This window comes from Strix aluco, chromosome 4, assembly GCF_031877795.1.
Source record: "Strix aluco isolate bStrAlu1 chromosome 4, bStrAlu1.hap1, whole genome shotgun sequence".
NCBI classification, from domain to species: domain Eukaryota; kingdom Metazoa; phylum Chordata; class Aves; order Strigiformes; family Strigidae; genus Strix; species Strix aluco.
Window position 1 is genome coordinate 115,730,921 of NC_133934.1, and position 22,945 is coordinate 115,753,865.

Here is a 22,945-nt window from a genome sequence, read left to right on the forward strand (position 1 = left end):
TCCAAGGTTCTGCAGTTGTCACCTGAAGCTTATGGGAAAAGCCACAGGATCTTTCATGAGCACAAGTTATTGTGACCTTTGCTTTAATACCTCAGGACCGAAGATTCAGGATGGTGCTGGTACAGTACAGTTATGGGCAACAATACTATTTATTTATTCCTTGCCTGTCTTAAGATTCTGTATTTGTTGTTCTTGGATAAACAAAAGACATATTCTTAAAAAAATAGAATGACTATACAAGAAATCTGGTAGACTAAAGTCAAGCAGTGTTACTCTTCAGTGGGGGTTGTTAAGGAATGCAGAGCTAAGATTGCATAAAGCTTTTTTTTTTTGTAATGTGAATGATACTACCATTTACAAAATTGAAGTTTTGCTTCCTAATGACTTCATAAAATGGTGGGGCTCTTTGATTCAAGCCAGTGTAATTTGCTTCCGAGGAATAGGACAAAGTACAAACTAAAGATGAAACAGCAGAAGACTTTGTAGGAATAAGAAAGAGCAACACATGTGAATGGCAGTCTAGAAGTGGACTGAAAAGTGAAAACTTCCTTATGAATAAGAATTGTTTGACTTTAGGCAGTGTTTTCCATCTGTGGATTGCAAAGCCTTTTACTAATTATAATGAAAACATCACAATGTCTTTTTGTGGGAAGTAAATATTATAGCTCTTTTGCATATGGGTAATGATGACACTAAGCTCTTGGTCTTCAAATACTGCTCTCAACTGCTGCCTTCAAAAGCTGCAAGTTGAAATGGAATTGAGCTGTGATAATAAAAATGTAACAAGGTTTTTGGGCTGAAATCCTTTTAACCTTTCCAGATTATTTTTTATATGACAGTCACAGGAGTGTGCTTACACAGTGAGACTGCTCATTGTGTTTGGTTAAGCCATGCTAATTAGAAACAGGACTACAGACTCACTGTGATATTATATTCTTCTTTATATGTAGCTTGATTGATATATGATGATTCTGTTGAGTTAATGATTCACATGAAATGCAAACATACTTTCTTTTTTGTTCAAAGGGACTTCAAAAAATGTTGCTCCATGTACTGTTCAAAGTGCTTGGGAAAGGACTGTGGTCACAGGGTCTCTGTAATGTGAATGTTGTCATGAATGGATGACTGGGCCGAATCTTTCATATGTGATCTTTTCTTCGCAAACCCAAAAATCTTTGCCATACAATGCAGCTATCAAAACAGAAACTGATATGAAATATCTGTGCTTTATTTATCTGTGGTTTATCAAGCTTACAGACTAGCATACGGTGAGAATGATTATAATACATCCATAATATTTAAGCTCTGTCTTTTCTTGAAGGTATAAAATTTGAGAAAAATTGAAAAGAAAGAACAGCAAAATCTGTCACATCTGTTCAAGACACGTACACTAATAAAAACCAGTTCCTACAGCTATGCTTGAGAGAAAGGTGGGTGCTTCTGGCAAGCAGGCAAAACTGGGTCAGAGTCAAAGGCTGACTGAGGTCCCTTCCAACCTGAATTTATCCTATAAGCCTATGTTTTTTTGCAAACACATTTTTACCCCATATTTGTTGCCATTATATCTAGGGTTGTGATCCCTTTGGGATTCTAGCTGGGCAGCACTGACACTCACTAGGCCTCGAATGAGCAGCATTTGGTGGAAAACAATGTATGATATTAAAACTGAAGCAAGGAAGAATATAAATTGGTATGTTTTTGTGGGTCAAAAGAAGTTAAAAACCTGCTACTCTCAAATTTTGCTTAGCAGCCGTGAGTTGGAAATTTCCATTCTAGTCAGCCGAGTCACAGCAACCATCCATAAGGGCATACCTAATCCATATCAATGCAATGCAAAACTGCATAGCCTAAACAGCTCCTTTGGCAGCTTGATGGTGGTGACTTTTAGTTTATAAATGGTATTGAAAGGGTGGGGCAGTATTTTCTGAAATTGCTCCAGCTTGGTTTGCAAGAACACACCTGCGTCCTCAGTGAGAAAGTAATTTACTTGTAAGTATCCAGATCCCAGGCACCTATGTGTCATGTAGCCAACACTAAAGAACTGAAAGAAATGCTTTCAGGTAAACTCTTCAGTAAAATCTTAGTCCCGAAAGGTTGCCTAGAACTGTTTAAAAAGATGAACAACCAAACTAGGATAATGCTCACCTTCTTTTTTCAATTATTGCCAGTGGTTGGTTCCAGGAGAATAAATCAGAAGAGAATTTGATCGAGGTAGCTAATTCCATGACATGATTAAATTGCAGTTTGGGGAATCTTCTTACTTCTGCCAGGATTCCAGGCGGTTTGCTTCATACCTATGTCCTTTTGCATGTGTTTCAATGCTATCACATATTGCCCTCCTCAGCCTATACCTCTGTTCTCTCTCACACCCTTTCTATAGCTTTTCCCCCCCTGACATTTCTATTTCTTCTTTGCCCTAAGCCTTTTCACGACTACTTTTATCCTTGAGTTGGCCTTCAATCATCTTTCTTCTTTCTGTTCCACCTCCATTTTGTAATTTATCTTTTATCTTTACGGGGCTGATAGAACCCTTAAGAGGTTTTTTTTTCAAGAGCTGATGGACCTAGCTCACTTCAGAGTGTGATGCACTCTTGAACCCTATATAGTTCATAAAAGTCTGAGGAAAAAAAATGGCATTATATCCATGTATCCTGACAGCTTATTACAGTATCCCCCTGTTCATCACTTGCATGATGTCCGCAACAAATGCATTGTAACCTTCTCTTAAAGCAGCTGAAAGATCAGAGTAATTTTCCTTGGATGAAGGAGTTTCTGTCTTTTTCTGGACCATGAAAAAAAGCTGCTTCATTTTCAAGTTTGGCTTAGATATTTGGGCACCTGAACACTGAGCATAGAACAATAAATAAAAAGTTGTTTGTCAGTTTAGATTCATGTTGTCACATGCATTAGCATGCTCTAGATATGTTTACATACATGTTGTACTCTTTTGCAGGGAACATAATATACTTTGATTTCTACGGGACTATCTCAAGATAGAGCCCAGTGGCAGCCTCTCCAGCTCTGCAGTGTTAGAACCGATTTTATATCTGATGTAAAGGAATGTTTGAGCTTAATCAAAACTAAACACAGTTCTTGATTTTTTTGCTGCTGTTGCTACAAGTAGAAGTGATCACAAACTGTTATTTTAAAATGTGTCTGAACTTAAGCCAAAACTGAATCTTAAGCATGCTGACTCAACTTCCTTATTCTTATGTACAGGGACTTGTTCTTTAAGCACAAATAAATTTATTCTGGATATGAATATGGATATGCACAGAGTGCATCGGGATTTATGTTTCTGGTTAGAAATAAAAGTAACATCATCGTTAAAGACACCAGTTTCCACCTCTGTTTATCTATGTGTTCCTTGTTTATTGTTTCTTCTTACAAGACTCTGCACCCTGGACAGTGCTAACTTTTAGTAGCTGTTACAGTTTTTTAGCATTTTCTTTTAGGTCTTGGGATTATTTTGCCATTTGATTACATTTCACCAAGGAAATTGGGCAGGATATATTATTTAGTGAAAATAACTTGCCAAGATGCATAGATAAGAATTGCTTTGGTAAGGATTCTCTGAGCAGGATACGAAGAAAAAGTATATTTGGAGGTCTTTGGTGCTCAGGGAGTTGCATGTATTATCTGAAATTAATTGATCCCAATCTGTCAAAGGCTTTTTTCATGCTAGAATAGTATGTAGGAAAATCCAAATGACACAATACATCATTATATCATGCTTGCTTAGGATCCTGGCTCCTTGGGGGGCTGTATATGCTCACTCAGTTCCTGCTGACTTTCAAAAGGAGCTGAAGATGCTCAGAGTCCTTCCTAGGACACTCAGACTCTCCCAGGATGAGAGGGGGATACCCATAAGCCCTCTGCAAGGGTAGTGTCACCTTCCTATGCAAAAACGACCCTTGGAACAAATTCAATATTTTGCAGTCAGTAGCTGAAATGCCATGTCTCATGGAAAACTATATATCCTCTAGTGTTATTAATATCCTAGCTTTGGGACATACACACATTGTCCTCTATTCCTAAAATGTATCTTTGAGTGCTGGAAGTATTTTGTACAAAATAGAAGGCAAGCGTTTTTACACAAGGATTATTGGACCTGATGGAAGAGGGGTATTTCAGACATTCAAAATAATTTCTAGAGGCAGGTGCACTTTGTAGTGTCAAAACATTAAGTTCTTGATGCTTAACAAGATAGTGACAAATTTCATGGCCACTGGCCCCTGTTTCTGAAAGAAGCTATTGATGTCTTGTATCTATCTTTCTAATTTTTTTCTCCTACTGCCCAATGTTAAAATGATCCAGCCTTTCAAAAGTCTATTCAGCATCAGACCTCATAGGCTACCCAGGGAGGTGGTGGAGTCCCCATCCCTGGAGGTGTTTAAGAGTAGGGTTGACATAGCGCTGAGGGATATGGTGTAGTTGGGAACTGTCAATGTTAGGTTAATGGTTGACTGGATGATCTTCAAGGTCTTTTCCAACCTAGACGGTTCTGTGATTCTTCAAAGATTTCTCAGGCTGGGAACCCAAAATGGGAACCCTGGGCATGCTAAACAGATGGAATGCACGATAAGCATATTTAGAGGTCAAATGTGAGTTGAAAATAGGATGGACATTGAGATTTCTGCCACATAACATCAGAGACTTTGTTGCAGTGACAGTTCTGGGAGTAACCCTTCATCTGTGGTATTAATCTAGCACACTGGGAAATATATGTTAGCATGCAGAAAGCACTGCATGCTGCATCAGTGGAAGTGGCAGCTTCTTTTTGGGTGGAAGCGCTGGTCTTTGATTACATACGGTGTGATAGATGATGCAGCTGCTTTAGTGCTTTTTTATTGCAGGGGTATTGCATGTGATGCTCTGTCAAAGGCTTGGCTGGAGAGCAGCCCTGTGCTAGTGGGAAGACTCCTGAAAGGAGCAAACACCCAGCCAAATTGCAGAGTTGACAAGGAAGAGGGAAATCTTTTTAGGGACACAGAAGGGTCTGAGTAGAGTTGATACAACTCAAGGTGTCACTGAAAGTTTCTGAACTGAGTGGTAGGCTGAGATTTCCTCTGCAATGCTCAAAAAACCTCTGTTCCCGCCTTCCTATCTGCAGCTTTTCCAGAGGCAGTGGGGTTCCTGAGCATCCAGAAAGAGTATTTGCCTTCCACCTGGGCATTATATACAGAGAGGGAGTTGCCAGCATATTTAACGGTTAGGGACATATGATGCTGATCTTCCCCTGCAAGAAGATCAGCAGCCAAAGCATTATCAAAGGGCAGGCAGTTTTCCACACGCATATAAGCATAGGGTACTTGCACTGCAGCAAAATACAGAATTGTGAATATGGCAAAGAAAGGAATATGCAAACTAAACTTAGTGCTACAGCATTTTCAGACAAATCCCTGAGCTATTAATGATTTCTTCTGCGCCAAGGATGTAGGATTTGCTGTATCTAGCATGTGCAGTTCCTCAGAGCTCAAATGTGAAACATGGCCATTTTTTTCCCCTCATTTTTCATATTTTCAGTGTATCACACAAATGCACATTGACTCCAGCCTCTGTAACAACTGGGGTAATGGAAATAGGGTTAATTTTGTTTTTTCAAAATCTGATGTTTTCATTGATTGGAAAGGGCTAGATCAAGCTCTGCTATCAGGAAAAAAAGCAACCCAAAGTATGGCAGTGTTAATAATTAGAAAGCTTTAAATTCAAGAACCCTGTGTTCTGCAAGATTTGGTGGCATGGCAGGTGGGCAGTGTGTGTGTAAAGTATGAAAGGTGACAGCTGGACTGTAAAGTCATGCAACTGGGGAGTTTGTTTTATGCTTGAATAGCATTTGGCTCAGTGGCATTTTGGTCTGTGACTGGACTCATCAAATGGAGTGTTTTCCTCTTGGCCCTGAAGGGAACAGGCATGTGTTTGTGCTGCATACATTATCTAAGCAAATTCAGACCCAGCATCTCACTGTTGCGTCCAGGAGAGCTTCAGGTCAGAGCAGGGTTTCAACCAGCTCCTTCCAAGATGTTTTTGGTGACTTTGTGGTCTAGTTGTGTAGTGGTGTCCAGGGACACAGGAGCCAGCCGGTAAAGGTCCTCAACCACAGCCTCTCAAAATCTATTTTTGTGGGCTTCAGTGGGATTTGAATTAGGGTTTTTAGGCTGAAGTTCACATTGCTTGGTGCCAGTATTTGGGTCAGTTATTCCAAAGTGTTCAGAACTTATGATTCTTGTAACAGCCTTCATAGTCATATTTTCCAGAGAGTCCAAAGACCTGGTGTGTTAAGGCTATAGAAAGAGCAGTCACAGATGTGTTTATTTGTATCTAGGGGATGCAGCATTATTAAATGTTCATTCTCCACATATACTCCAGACAGTACTGGTAATGGTAAAATGTTCTGTGGTACTGATAAATGCTGCTTTCACATACACATCTCTGACAGATTTTGAGCTATCTGATATGTTTCTCAGGGGAGCAGAAACAATTACAGTAGTTACATATACTGAATTTTCTTTCCCTCTTCCTACCTGTTTAGCTCTAATAAACAGAAAGCTTTGAATTTCCTTTGCACTCTGGTATGTTAGAAATTAATGGAATAAATGCACATGCTGTTTTACTTTGGCAGAGACTGGCTTATACAACAGATTTTTACTCTGTAAGACAGATTTTGCTGTATTTGTGCTTTCTTCATCTCCCCCTGAGGAGTATTAACTCAAAGCAATCACAAGACACCCATCCTTGGCTGCTGCTTCTGGAACTGCTATATCCTCTTCTTTGCTTCTTGCTTCTCTATTTGAAGCTTTGGGGTTTTTTTAAGAGGAAAGAGCAACAACCAAAAAACCTAAAGGCTGTCTCCTTTCCTAAAATCATAACTATTTGATGTCAGAAAGCTTAAACATGTAAAACACTTTTGTTCACGTAGACTTTACTTTCAACAACTGTGTTTATTTCTACTCAAATCAAGATAGGTAGAGTGCTCTGTAAAGTACAGTATTGGAAAAGGAAGACGTGTACACATTTGGAAAATGCTGAGCTGCTTGTGAAGTATAGACACTGCATGTTTATGACTTGGTTTTCTAAGCAATCTCCAGAGCTTGCACGGATTACAGTGATATTTTAACAAGGCTGCTGGCATCCATCACCAGCTTTCACTTACTGAGAAAGCTAAAAGATGGAAGAATGTAATTATTTCCACATAAGCTAAATGCTAGTGGCTGATTGTCACAAGAACTTTGATGCTTTAAACAACTTCGTCTCCTGTAAGGCAAACAGGTAAGTCTCACGGGCTTCTCATCCAGTGTTCATTTTGATAAGGGAGCAGGGGCTCACAGGGTCTGGTGTAGAAGGGAAATGTGTTCGATATGAAGGCAAACTGTATTTCTTAAATTTTAAATATGCAGTATTGCATGTTGTCATTTTCTGTCTGTCAGGTTGCAAATCCACTACCTGTAAGAAATATTATTGCTTTCTATAGCCAAGATCTGAATCTCACTCCAAATTAATCCCTAACATATGCAACTATTGTATACATTTATATACTATTGGAAGAGGATGTGTACATCAGTCACCTGTGCACAGTGAAATATCTCAGTCTAGATCTCTTTCTGTCATCCTATAATTACTTCTAGATTGATTACTCTGATTAAAACAATGTTATTCTATATGATAAATGCAATAATATGTATAGGATTGTACTTTCTAAAGATGACTTTTGTTGAACAGTTTTTCCCTGAAAACATGATTTCCTGAACTGATATCTTAGGGCAGCTTACGTTTCAGATGAGTTCTGCGTCATTGTAGAGGTACTGTGGTAAACAAGGGGTTTCCTAGCTTGCAAGTGGGAATGTAACAGCATCAGAAGTAGATATTTCTTTCCCTTTCACCCTTGAAAGAACACTTACTCTCTTTGAATAATGGCACTGCTGTGCCTCTAGAGGTGAGGCTTCCTATTTGAAGACTTTTAACATAAAAGCCCTGCTTATGATTTGGAAAAAAAAAAAAAGAGCCTTTGACCATCAATAGTTTTTATCTTAATTAAGTTTTTTTGTTGTCCTCTGAGAACATTTGCTAGCTTACATATTATTATTATTATTGAAGGGCAAAGATTTTACATGGTTCTCTAAGATATTTGTTTACAAGAGTGACTATCAGAGAAGAGAGTATTTTGAGCTAAAAAATAAATATTAATACTTTTTTTTTTTGTTTTAAAATATGGTTGTTTACAGAAAGCAATTAATTTAAACTCCATTTCCAATCTGGCTATGATAATTGAAACAAAGCCTGCTGGCAGACACAATTATAAATAAACTTCTAAGAATAATTAGATGTGTAATTAACAGAAGACTGAGTTATTATCACTTTCTCCTCCATATAATAATTCTGCATAAAAACATGAGAAATTGCTCTCATTAAAATCTCACAGCAGATCAATCCACAGAAGGGAGTGAGACATTAAAATAAAGCATTCAAGATGTGCAAACACTGTGATTAATTAATTAAACAGAGACCAGCACCAAACAAAATCTTAAAAACAAATGGAATATTTAAGAAGTAGATATATCATAAAAGGTTAACACGTTTAGGCCAGTTTTGTTTTGTTTTGTTTTGTTTTTAAGAAGGGATACTTCGGAGTACCTCCCTTGTGGATCTATATTTGTATATTTTGCTTTTAACTGTTGGCTCTGAGGAATCCTTCTGAATACCTGTGCTTTATTCATCTGTAAAGTTTTCAAAAAATGAATCAATGGAGTAAGTAATTACTTAAGAATGATTTAAAAGAGCCTGACTGAAGATGGCTGTTAGAGTTTGCTTTCCCCCCAGCTAAAGGGCATTCTCTGTCGAACTTCAGGGACGTGCTGAGCTGTTCCCAGTGACTTTCACCAGAAAGCTGCTTACAAAGATACCTCCTGCTAGTGGCAAACAGAAAACCAAACCAAACCGGCTGATGAGTCTTTTGTGAAGCAAAGAATAAACAATCATGTTTTGAAAGGCTTTACCAGTCAACATACTGGGATTCTGGAGAATAATGGTATTCAGAATAGAAATGCCAGCAGTTACTTAAATCTGGCTTCTGTCAAATTCCTCAAAGTGCATTTATTCAAGTACTTGTGCGGTATCGTGCCAACACTCATACTCTGCATTTTACAGTATTTAATAATATTTAGGACTACTTTGGCTGCTGTGCAGTGTTTGTTCTAGCAGTGTCCTGTATGTAGTATAGTAATTAAGAGCTCTAGGTGTGAATCATATGAATAATCAGGTTATGTTTCTTTTCTTGATGCTTGGAAGTTAACCCAGGAAAAGAAATCTCCACCTATTCTATTAAAGAAAAAAATAAAAAAGAAGGAAAACAAAAGGAGGGGAGAAAGAAAGAAATTTTTGTTCTATGGTATTAAATAGTAATGTCATGTAATACACACCCAAGAGCTTAACAAGACTGTAGTAGGGCTAATTTAGCCAGTGCCTGTCTAATCCTTCATTAACATACTATTATTTTTTTTGCCCGGTGGGTATATTGCCTGTTGAGAAATAATGTGAATATTTATTCAGCAGTAATAACTGTTGCTGCTTGAGAGCTTTTTTTTCACCATGTGCGAACATGCTTATCTAGAAAAGGATTTCAGGCAGATGATCACCCTTGAGATTCAGTGAATTCATGCATTGCATGTCCTATCTTACTACATGGCTGTACAGCAAGATTACTGTTTTTCTAATGAGATTTTGGTTCGAACACAGACACTGCAAACACATCACCACCTCCTAGAAAATAGTACCTGTCTTCTGGAGTGGTTTAATGTACGCATAGTCTATTTAAGCAGCATTAGGGGTGCAAGTCTGTCTCTACTTGGTGCCATAGGCTAAGCAGTTTTTGTCTGAGACTGGTCTCCTAAGAACAGAGCCCAGTCCTCTTCCCATAGAAAACAGGGAGTGTTTTGCCACCTAGGTCAGAGCAGTAGGATCAGACCACTCATTTTGGCATGTAACTTGTGTTCAGTATTGATGACCCCCAAAAAATTACAACTGCCACTGCATCTTGCTTATACAATATGGCATTTTAAGTCAAGATATCCCTTTTTAAAATAAATTGAGATTATTCATTTATGTTCCATTTGTGTGCCAAGAAGTTAATTTCTACCAGGTTTTCTTTTTCTAAAGAAAAAAGATACTTGGTATATGTATTTTCTGCAGTGAATATGGTTGTGCTGCTAGCCAGGTAGTCACATTTTTGTGCACACATTTTTGATACAGCTATATTGAAATGCTATTTTTAGTGTTAGGGTGATGTAAGGGAAGCAGTACTATGTTACCAGTACACAGCAAATTTAAACTGAAGCTAACTCTGCAATGGAGAGTTATTAATATGTATCTATTGTTAATAGCTACACTGATGTAAATTAAAGACGATTTCATTGAAATCATTGAACGTAGGAGGTTTACTTCTCTATAAATGAAATTTGAATCAGATCCATTAAAATTAATTCCCGACTAACTTGTGAAAGTACGAGCAAACCCAACAATTAGTAACCACACGCTGTAACCTTTTATCATTCCTTAGTCAGTTAGTGGTTAGGTTGTAGTAAAGCAGCATTTATTTAAAAAGAAAGAGAACAACAAATCTAAAATATTTTGCATTTTACTGTCTTTACTTACCATTGGTTGTACTATCTCCTTACTGTTGCAAGTTTTTAACAACTATGATATCTTAGTCTGATTTGCACTGGTGGAAACTAAAAAAGAACAAGACCGGTTGCCATATAGAATATTGAAAATAATTATTACAGTAATATTATATTTAAAGTATGTTAGAAATAATTTTTAGGGATGCTAAGTATACTGCAGATAGATGGAACTATGTGTACATCCTCTGTCATGCTTTTGTATTTTTTTTTTGAATGAAAGTCTATTTCTTATGGTTAGATTTTCCAATTAATTGTTGATGATGATCTGGAAATGCACTCACTGAAGCTCAGACTCTCATGCATGTATGATGGCATTTAAACTAAAAAGGCAAGAAATCAATTCAGTTGTTTGTGCTGCAATTGACTGAATAGTAATTGAGACACAGGGTATTGAAAGGTCAAAATGAGAAACATACCCAGAAAACATCTTTGCAAATTATTTTCAGAGGTTTTTAATTAAAATTTGGTTCATAATTGAATTAAACCTTGTATTTCATACTTTAAATTATTTTCATGATCTGTGAATATCTTTGCATTTCTGTTAAAATTACTGTATCCTTTACATACAGTACTGCTTTTAAAAATCTAATTCAGTTCTCAGATGGCAGCTATTGGAAAAAGTGTGGCTTGCAAAGGAATAAAGTGATGGTCTCTACCAAGTATTAAGGTACGATTATGATGAAGGCCAATGTTTTGGTAAACAAGCTATTTCATTTGCTTCTGGTGGCCAGGCAATACTGTGTCAGGCAGTTGGTGAACTGGAGGAGGTTTCCCCTGTCACTCAGTTCAGAGCCCACATGGGTGGCACTCTGTGCTGCCCTGTGGGAAGGCATCTCCTGATGACAGTGGCTGCTGAGGCGGTCTGAGCACCCAAGGAGCACTGCTGGCACAGCTCTGCTTCCAGCTCCCTTGTCTTCCCTGCTCCTGACACTTGCAGGGAGATTCCTGGGAGATATTTATGCTTCAGCTTCTTAAAGCCTGACAGCCTGTGCCCACATTTTCCAAGTCCCCAGGGGTCTCTGCTCTGCCTCAGGCTAGGGGAGAATAATTGCCCAGCACAGTAAGGAGCCCATCCACCCTCACTGCCCTCCCTGCAGCACCGGCATCCATGCCCAGCCAGAGGAAGGCACCGTTTCCCTACCCTGGGCCACCACTTTGTACTTGCTGCAGCCCTCACTTGCTTTCTTCAAATGTCATCCTTCCACTTGGTCCTTACCTACACCCTGGACTAGAACATACTGACAGAAGGAAGGGTCTTTTTTCTTCCCATTTGTCTCCCTGGGGCCTTTCTCTTGTTACCAGGTCTCAGCAATACAGAGGAGCTGGTCTAAGATCTGAAATGGGCTTCTGCCCAACCATTTGCCATGGCTTGTTGCACCCCCCCGTGATTTTGATGCCCACGGTCTTGTAGTATGGGCCCTATGTGGCTACAGGGCTTGAACATGGAGGGATGCTGCCGGTCTGATTCGGCTGCAGTAACCAAGGTGTGTTGGTTTGGTGGGACACTGGTTGTACCATTCCCCCAGGGGATGAGGGCTGACTGGGTCCTAGCTTGCTCTGATTCTTAGGCTTGCAGGATACTCATTTTCTCAAAGAGGATAATGCTACATTGAAAGGATAGAAAGGTGGGAAGAGAAAAGATAAATAAAAGATGGAATAGGAACAGAACACGTGCATTAGTCAGCCTTTTCAATGCATAATGAAAAGCATTTATATGAGATTAAATTCAAGCCTTGTGTGAGAGATACTGCACTCGCTTTCTGTAAGAGACTGATTTTTTTCTAAGCAGCCTTGTATTTTCTAAAAAAAAAAAAGGTTAAAATTGATCAAATGTTGACATCTCCAAACCTACCTCTCCTACAATTTCTTTTCATAATCTGGTGGCTCCTTCTTACATGCCAGTTTGCTTTCATTTTGAAATCACCATTTGTTGACTTGCTTCCTTTCTATGGTTGGTTGTTTTATCGCTTTTGCCCTTCAACTGCCCTTCCTTAGCACTTTTTATGATATGTGCTCCAATACAGAGACCTTCAAAAAATTGGTATTCCTCCTTGTAAAAATAAAGTACAAAACAAGGCACATTAAAATATTAATAATTTGTTGTCACACTTTTTAAAGATTGTACTGTTGCAGATAAAAACAGGCACCAAGCATGAATGTAAAGGAGTAAAAGGAAAAGATAAAACAACTACAGCTTATCGTGTTGAAACAAATCTTTCTTTACTTTATGTATGGTGAAATGTGTTCATGTAGACTTAATGTCTTTGTAAGTATCTGGGAAATCTCTCCACCTCCCTTTGTTCCTTTAGTCTAAACGTTCATATGTTTTCCAGGCTTTCATCACTCCCAAGCACTTACTCCACCCTAATCTTTTCTCTATTTCTGTATTTTTCATGTACTATCTACTTGAGATCTTGTGCTAGCTTCCCTCTTCTATTTAGTATTTCATGAATCATAATACAAATTCAAAGGAAAAAATAGTCTTTTTTCCCTTATGCCCTTAAATTGAACCATCTTCTTCCACAGGTTGGAAGGACTCATTGACTGACACACACAACCTAGCTGTATTTAATCTTCTCCTTTCTGTCACCCCATTTCATTCAGAAAGGAAAAATGAATATTGAAACACTATTTTAACCCTGTTATCACAGCAGGATGAAGCAGTCCTCCCCTTGTTTCCCTGTTCCTATGTTATGTGACTCACTTCCTAAGCCAGACACTGTTACTTTTTACTTTTGCATGTGTTAATGTGCATCCCTATACACATGTAATTTCACACTCAGTTTTCTGTACTGTTGTGATCCAGAGGTGTGTGATGAACCATTCCCTAAAAAGTGACAAAAGAGTGAAGTCTCAGAAAAGTTTTTGATCTAGAAAGGGAAGAGACTGAGAAGAGATACAATGAATTTTATATATGTAAAAGGTAGTTGCAACAAGGAATGGAGGAGCTCTTTCCCTTGATCATTGTGAATAGGACAAGAAATAGTGTGTTTAACTTTGCAGCAATGAAGCTTAGAAATACCCTTTTTTTAGTTACAGTAGTGAGGCATTGGAATAAATTGCCTTTTAAAAGCATGGAGTCTCCAGAAAGGAGACTTGTAGGCACTGGTTAGAAAGCCACTTCCCAGGACTAGTGTTGTGGTTTGAATCATGTGTGTGATTGATCCTGCTGTAAAACAGAGGTGGGTTAGCTCCCTTTCAACCCTGTTTTTTGTCATTCTTCAGCACTTTGTTGCAAGTAAACTTGTGGGCTAAAGGAAGCAATGTCATATATGAGCAGTGACAAACAACAAAATACATTATTTGCATCAACCACTGCTAGAGGAAACCTTGTTGGATTTATTCCTATCCAGGAAAAAAGATGAAGTACTATGAGAGATAGTCAAAAGAAATGTCCAAAGAGTCATAAGAAGAGATAAAGGGAGAATCAGTGATACAAAATTAACTATATAAATCAGTGACCATGTAAGTCAAGAACAGTCTGTGTTTATTATGTGTGGTTTTAGTGTGTTTTAATGTATTTAATCTATGTTTAGTATGTTAGAAGACTTCAGGAGACACATTTTCATGGAGTAGGTGAACTACAGGATATCTTCCTTAGAATTATCCTGCTGTTTTCTGTTGTTGGTAGGAGGCTAAATGACTTTCATTTACTAAATCAATACTGAAGTTCCCACATTTCTCTGTATGTTGTACGTGGGGGATTAGGAATACCCAGTATATGCTCATATCAATAGACATATTGGATGAAGTGACTGTGTTCTGCAATCTGTTTCATACAGCAGCTCTGCTAACCTGATCTGATGGTCCTTCCTGAGCTTTGAATATACATGAAGCATCTGGCTTTGGCAAGAAAATGAGACTAAACTGTAGATCTTTCTTTATAAAGCATGAAAGCAGAGTGTGGTGGAGCTAAGCTACTGTCAGAAAAGTTACTCTTTTGCTTAAGATAACCTGTCTCTTTTTCACAAAGACCCGGTGTTTGCCATTTAGATAATGCACACAAGCTATAGGTTGGAGTTTTTCAAGGGGAGAATTAGATAATTCTAAGTGACTGCAAGCTAAGGCAGTTCTCAGAACCTTGACCTTTAACTTTTCCTATCACTATAACAGAATAAAGAGCTGATCTAGCTCAGGTCTTTGACAGTAATCACGCATGAGCAGTTTGGCCAAGATCTGATATTGCACTTACTGCCAGGTCACAGGGAGAGAAATCTTGATGTCTTTTCATTTCTTACATCTTACCTGTGCAACGGAAAGACAGCTTAGTCAGTGCTGAACAAATGCCACCATCTAAGGATTTCTCCAAATGAGAGCACAAGAGAAATATCTTGTTTCAGACACTGGGGTGTTTTGGAAGGGTTTTTTTCAGGCTCTAGAGCTGCAGAAGTCTGTGGAAGCCCTGCCACAAATTGCAGTGGTCAGGCCCTGTTCAGGGTCCATCCACTTGGCATCAACCTTGCAGAAATCTTCTGTATCTTTCTTATGGGACCATCAGTCAAGGCACTCTAGGAGGGAGCCCCTTGGAGCCAGCTCCAGTTACCCAGTTATCCCATATCTTTTATGGGCCAAAACCAAATGGTCTCATTGCTGCTTCTCTCCTATGAGGAATTTAAACACAGCATCAGTTAAAGCAACGACAAGGTTATGTCAGAGAGCTCCATTTTGCAGTCTCTGACAAAGACATCCAGGCAATTCCTCTGGATGGTGGCTCTGGCTTACTGTGTACCCTTTCAGCCAGAGAAGTGCCTGCTCTGTCTGAAGTGCAACATGATAAAGAAGTCAGAAATAAATAATACATTTACCCCATTATTGCAGGGACAGAGCTTAAGCGGCCACAGCTTCAACTGGAAACTCACTTTTGAACCCATTATTTGGCATAACTTGTCATTTTAACATCTTTGAAGTGTGCCTGGAGAACTAGAGGGTTAACCCAGCTTCACCACACTGGTTCACCTATCTCACCATGCCTGGGTGGGTTTCCCATGGCTTTGCCAACCCCCCCAGTCCTAACACCCCATGCAGGGCTGAGGATGCCCTTTGGGGCTGCAGCGGTGCTGTCAGCATGAAGTAGGGCTGCTCGCCTGAGTCCTGCCAATGCTTCACAGGGTGGGGGGAACAACCCACCTCCTCTCCCTGATACATTAACGGGGGCTTTTTCCTTTTCCTTGCAAAGCTTTCCTGCAGGGCAGCTGAAGGCAATCTGGGGAGGGTGAGTGAGCCCCAAGAGGAGGAGTGAGGCAGGGGAGACCGTCCCCTCTCCCTGCTGCTGTTGCTGAAGCTGTGCCGGAGCCGGAGCCGTCGATGTGGCTCCCCAGAGTTAGTTGCTCAGCAACCAGAATCAATTAATATGCTTTGCAGAAAGTGCAGGGGAAACCCGAGCTGCTGTCAGCGAGGAGGCAGGAGGCTGAGGGTGACTCAGGATCCCACTCCCGCCTGAGACCCATTCGGTCCCACCCCATCCTCTCCAAACCCCCTGTTACCCACTGTTCTTTATCCCTTTCTCCTTCCCTACGATGACTTAGTGCGTGTCCCCAAATTTTTCAGGCAAGGTATCTCCTTGCTCAAGAACTCTCCTGCTTTGAGGCTTTTGCTTTTAGATCTAATTTGTGGTTTTGGGTTATTTGTCAAGCTTTCTCCAACACTCTTCTAGAAATTCTAATATTCATGTTCTTTGGGAAGGGAAAGGGACAGGTGATGTTTTTGTCAGATGTTTTTAAAGATTCCTCAGGATGAGAAGGGTTGTTTGGTAGTGCACAGTTGAGCAGCAGTAATGAAAATGCATCATGTGTGAATTGGGAAAGTTTTTGCCTCTTCCTTTATTACAAGTAATCAGCACTGCATATATGAGACCAAAGAGGTAGTACTGATTGTTGTGAAACACATAGATAATAGAATAAATGAGGGGTTGTTGTTTTTTTGGGTTTTTTTGTTTTTTTTTTTTTTCCTTCTCCTTTTCTGCATAGTAATTTCAGGGCTTTGGTAAGGTATTATTTTCTTTTTTTCTTTCTTTCTTTGATTTTCTTTGGAGTCCCTCTGATGACACCACGAATCTGGGAATGAAGAACTTCTTAGAGCTGATTGGAAATGGCATTGCGGAGCTGAAACTTAACTGGAGGAAATATATCTCCTGAAGAAGAAAATATAATGCATTGTAAGGATCTGATTTCTGGTGAAAAATTCAAGCCTAGAGAAAACTTGTCCGCTTTGTTAGGAAGAATGGGTTGGACAATTTTCTTCAATTCCAAAGGATATCTGAATGCCATGCTGAGCTTAATCTCTGCAGCATGCTCTGTGCTTCTCATCTCTTCCTGATGCACTGCATGGTAAGGCCTTTTTCCTTCCTTTTAATAATAACCATATTTCTGTTATGGTGAGAGGTAAAAACAATAGCAATTATCAAATGAAAAGTGAAAAAATGTAGAAAGCTAACAAAAGAATGTTTGTTTGTATGGTTGTTTCCAGGAGCAAGTGTCCTGATTACTGCAGCAGCTTTGTAAGATCATTTCTGTCTTTCTCTCTTGCTTTGTGACAGTGTATATGTGCGTGTGTGTGTTTGTGCACACCTGTGCTGTCGTTTGCACTTGGACTGGAACATCGGTAGCTGTATTGTACATATTTCCATGCTAAAGAGGATGTTTAAGAATTTGCTTTGACATTTCTCTCTTTTTCCCTCCCTGCGTTCCCCTCCTCCTCCCTCCTCTTTCTCTCGCTCTGTCTGTCTCTCTGGGGTCATGGTGCTATACCTTTCCTGCACCTCAGTCGTGCACTGACCGCTAGAAGGCAAAAATAGAAGGTAAAAGAAATCCTGTATCGACGTAAGAATAGTTCTGAACAGGTATTATCTGAGTAAATAAAAGCTATAAAAGGGTTTTGAATGTCTGAAAAATCTGCACGTACAAAATACTTACTTTATTTTGTTTCCTATGAGAAACAAATATCAAATGCAGACTAGGATGCTGTGTTTTAGATACAGTGGAAGGCAGATCCTTTTACACACATTGAAAAGCCAGAAAATGACCACTGTGAATTATGACAATGTTACTCTTGATATGACCCAAGTCATAAAATAAGCAAACCCAGTACAAGATGTTCTCATATCAAGTAATTTTTGTCATGCATTAGCAGGGTGTTGAGAATTATTATAAAAGGCTTCAGTGGATGTTGTGAGATACTTTTCATTAACAGCTGTAATGTGCTTTCATCTTCCTGGATGAAAGGTGCTAGTGGAGTGCAAGGTGATATTATTAACTAACTACCCGATGTACCAAAATTTAGGGTCATTATCAGGAAATTGCCAAGCATATCAGGAATTATATAGTGAGTGTACTGAGATGGAAGAACAGGTTAGTTTTCCAGAAAACCTGGTTTGCTTGGCTCTCTGTTTCAGAAATTAAGGTAGAACTAAAAGATGAAAGAGTGGTGATGTGAAATACATGTATTTTTCTTATGCATTCTGGTTGATCACTGAGTTTGGAAGAGGGAAAGTTTTTTTCCTCAAGTGCCTCTTGAGGAGCAAACTGTGGTAAGGGCCTGCCCCTGCTCTGAGGGTAATCCCTGTCAAATCCCACTGCTTTTGATGGGGTTAGAAACGGACCAGGAGTGGGTTTGTGTGGTAGTTATCACAGGCTGACCAGCTGGGTATGGAGGTGACAGGTTCCCAGCAGCAGGTTTTAAGGGTGAGAGGGATGCAAAGAGACAAAGTAAAAAGGCCAGGCCAGGCCACACTACACCAGGACTCATGAACAAGAATCAGAGCTTAAATCCTATTCAAAAGATGGAATTTTGTGGTAGTTCCCAATACACATCCTCCTCATATGATGAAGGACTCCGTAACACAAACTCTTATGGAGAGAGGGAATGGTTATGCAGCTTTTTCAAATCACTGCAGTAGGAGGAGAAACAATACAAATACATTCCTGTAGTGTGACAGTTTTTCAGTAGGGTTCAGAGGAACCAGCCTTCATTTTAGAAGTAAAGGTTCAAAATATGCATATATGTGCATTGAAGTAGATTTTTTGTGTATTTTACCATCTAAAATGTGTGACTAGTATAAGAACCAATAAGGAAACCGAGGAAGGACAACACAACCCATAAATGTCATCTTCCAATCTTCGTTGCTGAAAGAAGCTCTTACTTGTGGAAGTAGTTCCCTCAGTTCTTTAGGTCAACAAGGATTGCATCCTAAATTCAGTTTCCCATTGTAAATCTCTCTTCATATCTGTAGTTCTATTTTCAATCAATGGGACAACTTGTATGAGTAAGAACTACTCATGTGAATAAATTTTGAAAGGTTTTATAAAACCAGGCTCTTTGATTGTCACGGCAACAGATTTATTAGGCTTCAGGCATAATATGTATTTCCCTTCTAAACAAAATAATTTTTCCTTTTACCCATGTGAATCCTTTTGCCTTGTAATTAAGACAACAAAATAGGTTAATTACATTCTTAAAGATCATGCAACAGTACAGATACATTGTTAGTGAAGGATTATCAGAGTATGCAAAAGTTTACTTTTATTAGTGGTCTCCAAATCCAAGAGAAGTATATTCTTATTGGAATCATTCATTGCCTTATTTATTCTTGTGACAGTATTAACATTGCTACTAGGTATTGTCAATTTTTCCAGAGAAGTATATTCTTATTGGAATCATTCATTGCCTTATTTATTCTTGTGACAGTATTAACATTGCTACTAGGTATTGTCAATTTTTCCAGCTACTTATAAAAAACCCCCAAACCAATTCCTTTAAAATATCACTGATCTTATGAAAGTACTCACTATTATTAGGTTCAAGACACTTACCAAGCTTTCTACTACATTAAATATGTTCATTTTTTAGTTAATACATGATGTCTAGCTCTTTACTTGGTCCAGGAACATATATATCTTTAGGGTACAGAAACACAATGTGAAGTCATGATTACAGTAAACTCTTTACAGAATGTAGATATATATTGAAATAGGAAGCATAGAATCATCTGGATTTTTTTTCCCTGTGTGATTTTTCGTGCTTATAAATGTCTATATTATTAGGATATATATTACATGACAAGTAATATTTCCTTCACTGTAATTTGTAAAGAACAGTTCCTTTTCAGAATAGAGTGCATTTTTTTTGTGCTAGGTTATGCTTTATGGAAAAAAGAAAAATATTAGAAAAAGCAAGCATAGCAACCTTTAAATTTATCCAGTACACTAATGAAACAATAAGTTCATTTGTTTCTTTCATCCCTATAATAGAAACATACACATAGCAAGAATAGCGGATTATTTTCTAAGGAGTGTGTGATTTTGAGAGAGAAGGTACTGCATGATACAGGATGTTCGTTGTCTTTAGCAGACATTTCTGTCAATGATTTACTGTGACTTAGAACTCTTTCTTTAGTGACATTTTTAATAATTTACTTTAAACATTTGCACAGCAGCTGTATTTGGCTTTCTCTGCCAATTCTAAAGCAAGTAAAACTAGCAATTTCCTTTTCTTTTAAGATACTATTCAATAAAGGTCTGATGCTGAAAACACATGTATTTCAGTTCAGTCTATTGAACTGTTTCTTTAGATAAACTATGTGAATTAGAGATTGGACCATCTGCATTATCAGGGAAGTTATACTGAATAGTGGAAATACTTTCCACACTTGCAGCAGCTATTTCTAGTGAAGAAAAATGTACTTCAATAATACAACACATAAGCAGTTTCTGTACTTGGAATGCCTTGAACTGTCTTGATTCAAGATCCAGCAAACACCTGATTTTTGAAAGGCCCACAAAAAAAACCCCAAAACAAAACCAAATGAGTCTGTAACTTTTGTTGTTTAACATAAATAACCACAGAAAGAATATTTATCTGACAAGAAATTTCAGTAGATCAACATCTGTGTTTTTCATAAACCAGAATAAAAAATTGAAAAGGTATAATATTTTTAAAAAACTAAAAGCTCTAAAAATCCATGATTTCAAAATGACATAACATTTCATTTTAACATTTTTAATCAAACTTTCATTTGTTACAAAAAATTGTACTGATACCTGTTTATGTTTTTTCTCAGTGAAAATTTGCAGCATTTAAATTATTTTTTTGTTGACAGTGAAATTTTTTATTGTGTAGATTTTTAACTAGATCTGTTATAGCTGTCGCAGTGTTTGTTGTCTCTCAGTGGTCAGTTCTTTAATTAAAAGCACTACATGTTGTATAGCCCATATTACTGATACTGAACAGCAGTTCTTACCATGTCTACGGTAGACGTAAGATCTGACTGTGATTCCCTCCTTTAATTCTTTTTGTGTCTTCAACAAAAAGCAGGCCTCCATTTTGCTGAGAGTTTTACAGATACCAGAAGAAGTAATTTCTACTATAGAAACCTTCAAGAGGCCTTCAAAAAGCATGCAGGCAAGGAGTAGAATTAATCGAGTATTAATATCCTTATTAAATAGATAAGGAACTGGAGAACAAATAAACTGCCCAAAGCTATACTGGCAAAGGAAGAGTTCGAAATTGAACCCAAATGTCCTTATTCTCAGTTCATCACTATCCCTGCAAGGTTGCTCTTCATTTTGTTCATTTTTTTGCTTAATAACTTGCATTTGGACTTTTAAGTTAATACTAGTTGAAGTATCAAATGTGAAAGGGAATTATTGATGCGTAGTTCCTTTCCAGTCTGACACAGTTGTCCTAAAAATTCTTTTTTCTCTCCTGAGCCATTCTGTTTGAATGTAACCATTAGTTACATAATTTCTTTACTACACAGGGGAAGTATATCCTAGATTAAACAGAAAATTACTGAAGAGAAATATCTTAAACATGCCATACAGGTTCTGGGGGATGTACATGTATATCTGTTCATGCTGTCAGGGTTTAGGGATAGCTGTGGGGGTATGTAAGGGTTTTGAGGGCTCTTGGTAAATGAATCAAATTTCAACACAGAAAAAAATCAAGTTAAAACATAAAAAGACTGATGACTTGCTATCTAGAATTCACACAGATCATTATGAATCCAGCACTTGTAAGCACAAAGATGACACAGAGAATATGGTATGTAACAGTGATTCTTATTAACTCCGGTATCCCTCCTCTGTCCAAAGTAATCTTTCATCTTTTTATCCTCTCTATGAAAAAAGGAAAAGACAGTTTGTACAAAAAGTACTTAGCTGCTAAAATTGCATCTGAAATTGGGGAAGAAACCTGTCTTGGCATCTTAATATAACCCAGGAAAATTTTGTACATGTTGAGAAGGAAAAAAGCTTTTTGCAAATGTGCCAGAGTTTTGGAATGACTCTGCAGCAGAATATCCCAGAAGCTTAAGGGGTATCTGCCTCACTCTGGTCTACTTGTACAGCTCCTGGTGTGACACACTTCTGGATGCTAACAGATACTGTACTTACCCAATTACCCAATGACATACTAATGTAGAAGGGTATGAAAGTCTGATTAAAAGCAGTACCTTCCCTGGAAATGTCATCTCACTTGGTTTTATTCCTGAGAAATGTTAAGAAGAGAACTTAAAATGCATCCTACTGCATCGAGTACACTCTTTTATTTTTTCTGACATTAACTTTTTATAGGCTTACAATGGAAAAGGGTTAGAAAGGAATGCCTTAGCCAATACGTACTTCATTATAGTGAGCAATTCCATAACTTGCTTCAAAATACTGTTCTCCAATGCACAGAACTCAGGGCAGCCAGGAGGATCACCTGCACTCTATTTTCATCAGCAGTGATGGTGCACAGGGTCGTCCCCAGCCTACAGCCCTCTGTCCTAAACTAAACCTAATATTATCTCTAAATATCACAAAAGAGGTTCTGAAAGACTTTTCCAGTTAAGCTGGCATTTTTTCCGTGAAACCTTGGATATTAGAATACATAAAAGTGTTTAAGTTCAAACACATGCTGGTGTTTAAGAACTTATCATATGGCCCCTAGTTCTTTTTTAAATCAGGGAGGCTAAGTGATCCAAATACCTTTGAGGATCTGAGCATGGGCTTTATAATATTTGTATATTTTCTACAACATTAATAGATCAGGAGAATAAATCTAATTATTATAGTAGGATAATTATTGAACTTTGACAAGTAAGGTGATTTTTAGTTGTCTAAGAAACATTGGAGAACCACTGAAGTCCATGAACATAAACAAAGCATTTGATTCATGATAGAGCCTCAGAAACAAAACTTGATGAACCGAAGCGATCAGTAAGGTTTGATAAAATAAGAGATTGCAAAAAGGGTAAAGGATGTCTGGTACATCTCTTTATGAGAAAACAGAGT

At 38.2% G+C, this 22,945-nt stretch overlaps 1 protein-coding gene across 8 annotated transcripts in view; it reads left to right on the forward strand.

Annotated features, from left to right (window-relative positions):
• TUNAR (transmembrane neural differentiation associated intracellular calcium regulator) overlaps positions 1-22,945 on the forward strand; it is a 166,799-nt gene that overhangs the window by 121,144 nt on the left and 22,710 nt on the right. Inside the window, exons 1-2 of one of the 8 annotated variants that reach the window (XM_074821584.1) lie at positions 7,117-7,269; positions 16,708-17,002. The exons of 3 other annotated variants lie outside the window; for them this stretch is intronic. In XM_074821584.1, coding sequence (XP_074677685.1) covers positions 16,964-17,002 — 39 coding nt within the window. In that variant the 5' untranslated portion in view covers positions 7,117-7,269; positions 16,708-16,963. Of the gene's footprint in view, positions 1-7,116; positions 7,270-15,822; positions 15,889-16,148; positions 16,229-16,294; positions 16,537-16,707; positions 17,003-22,945 lie in introns of those variants that run through there. 4 more of the 8 variants (XM_074821586.1, XM_074821583.1, XM_074821585.1 and 1 more) reach the window with 4 other exon arrangements.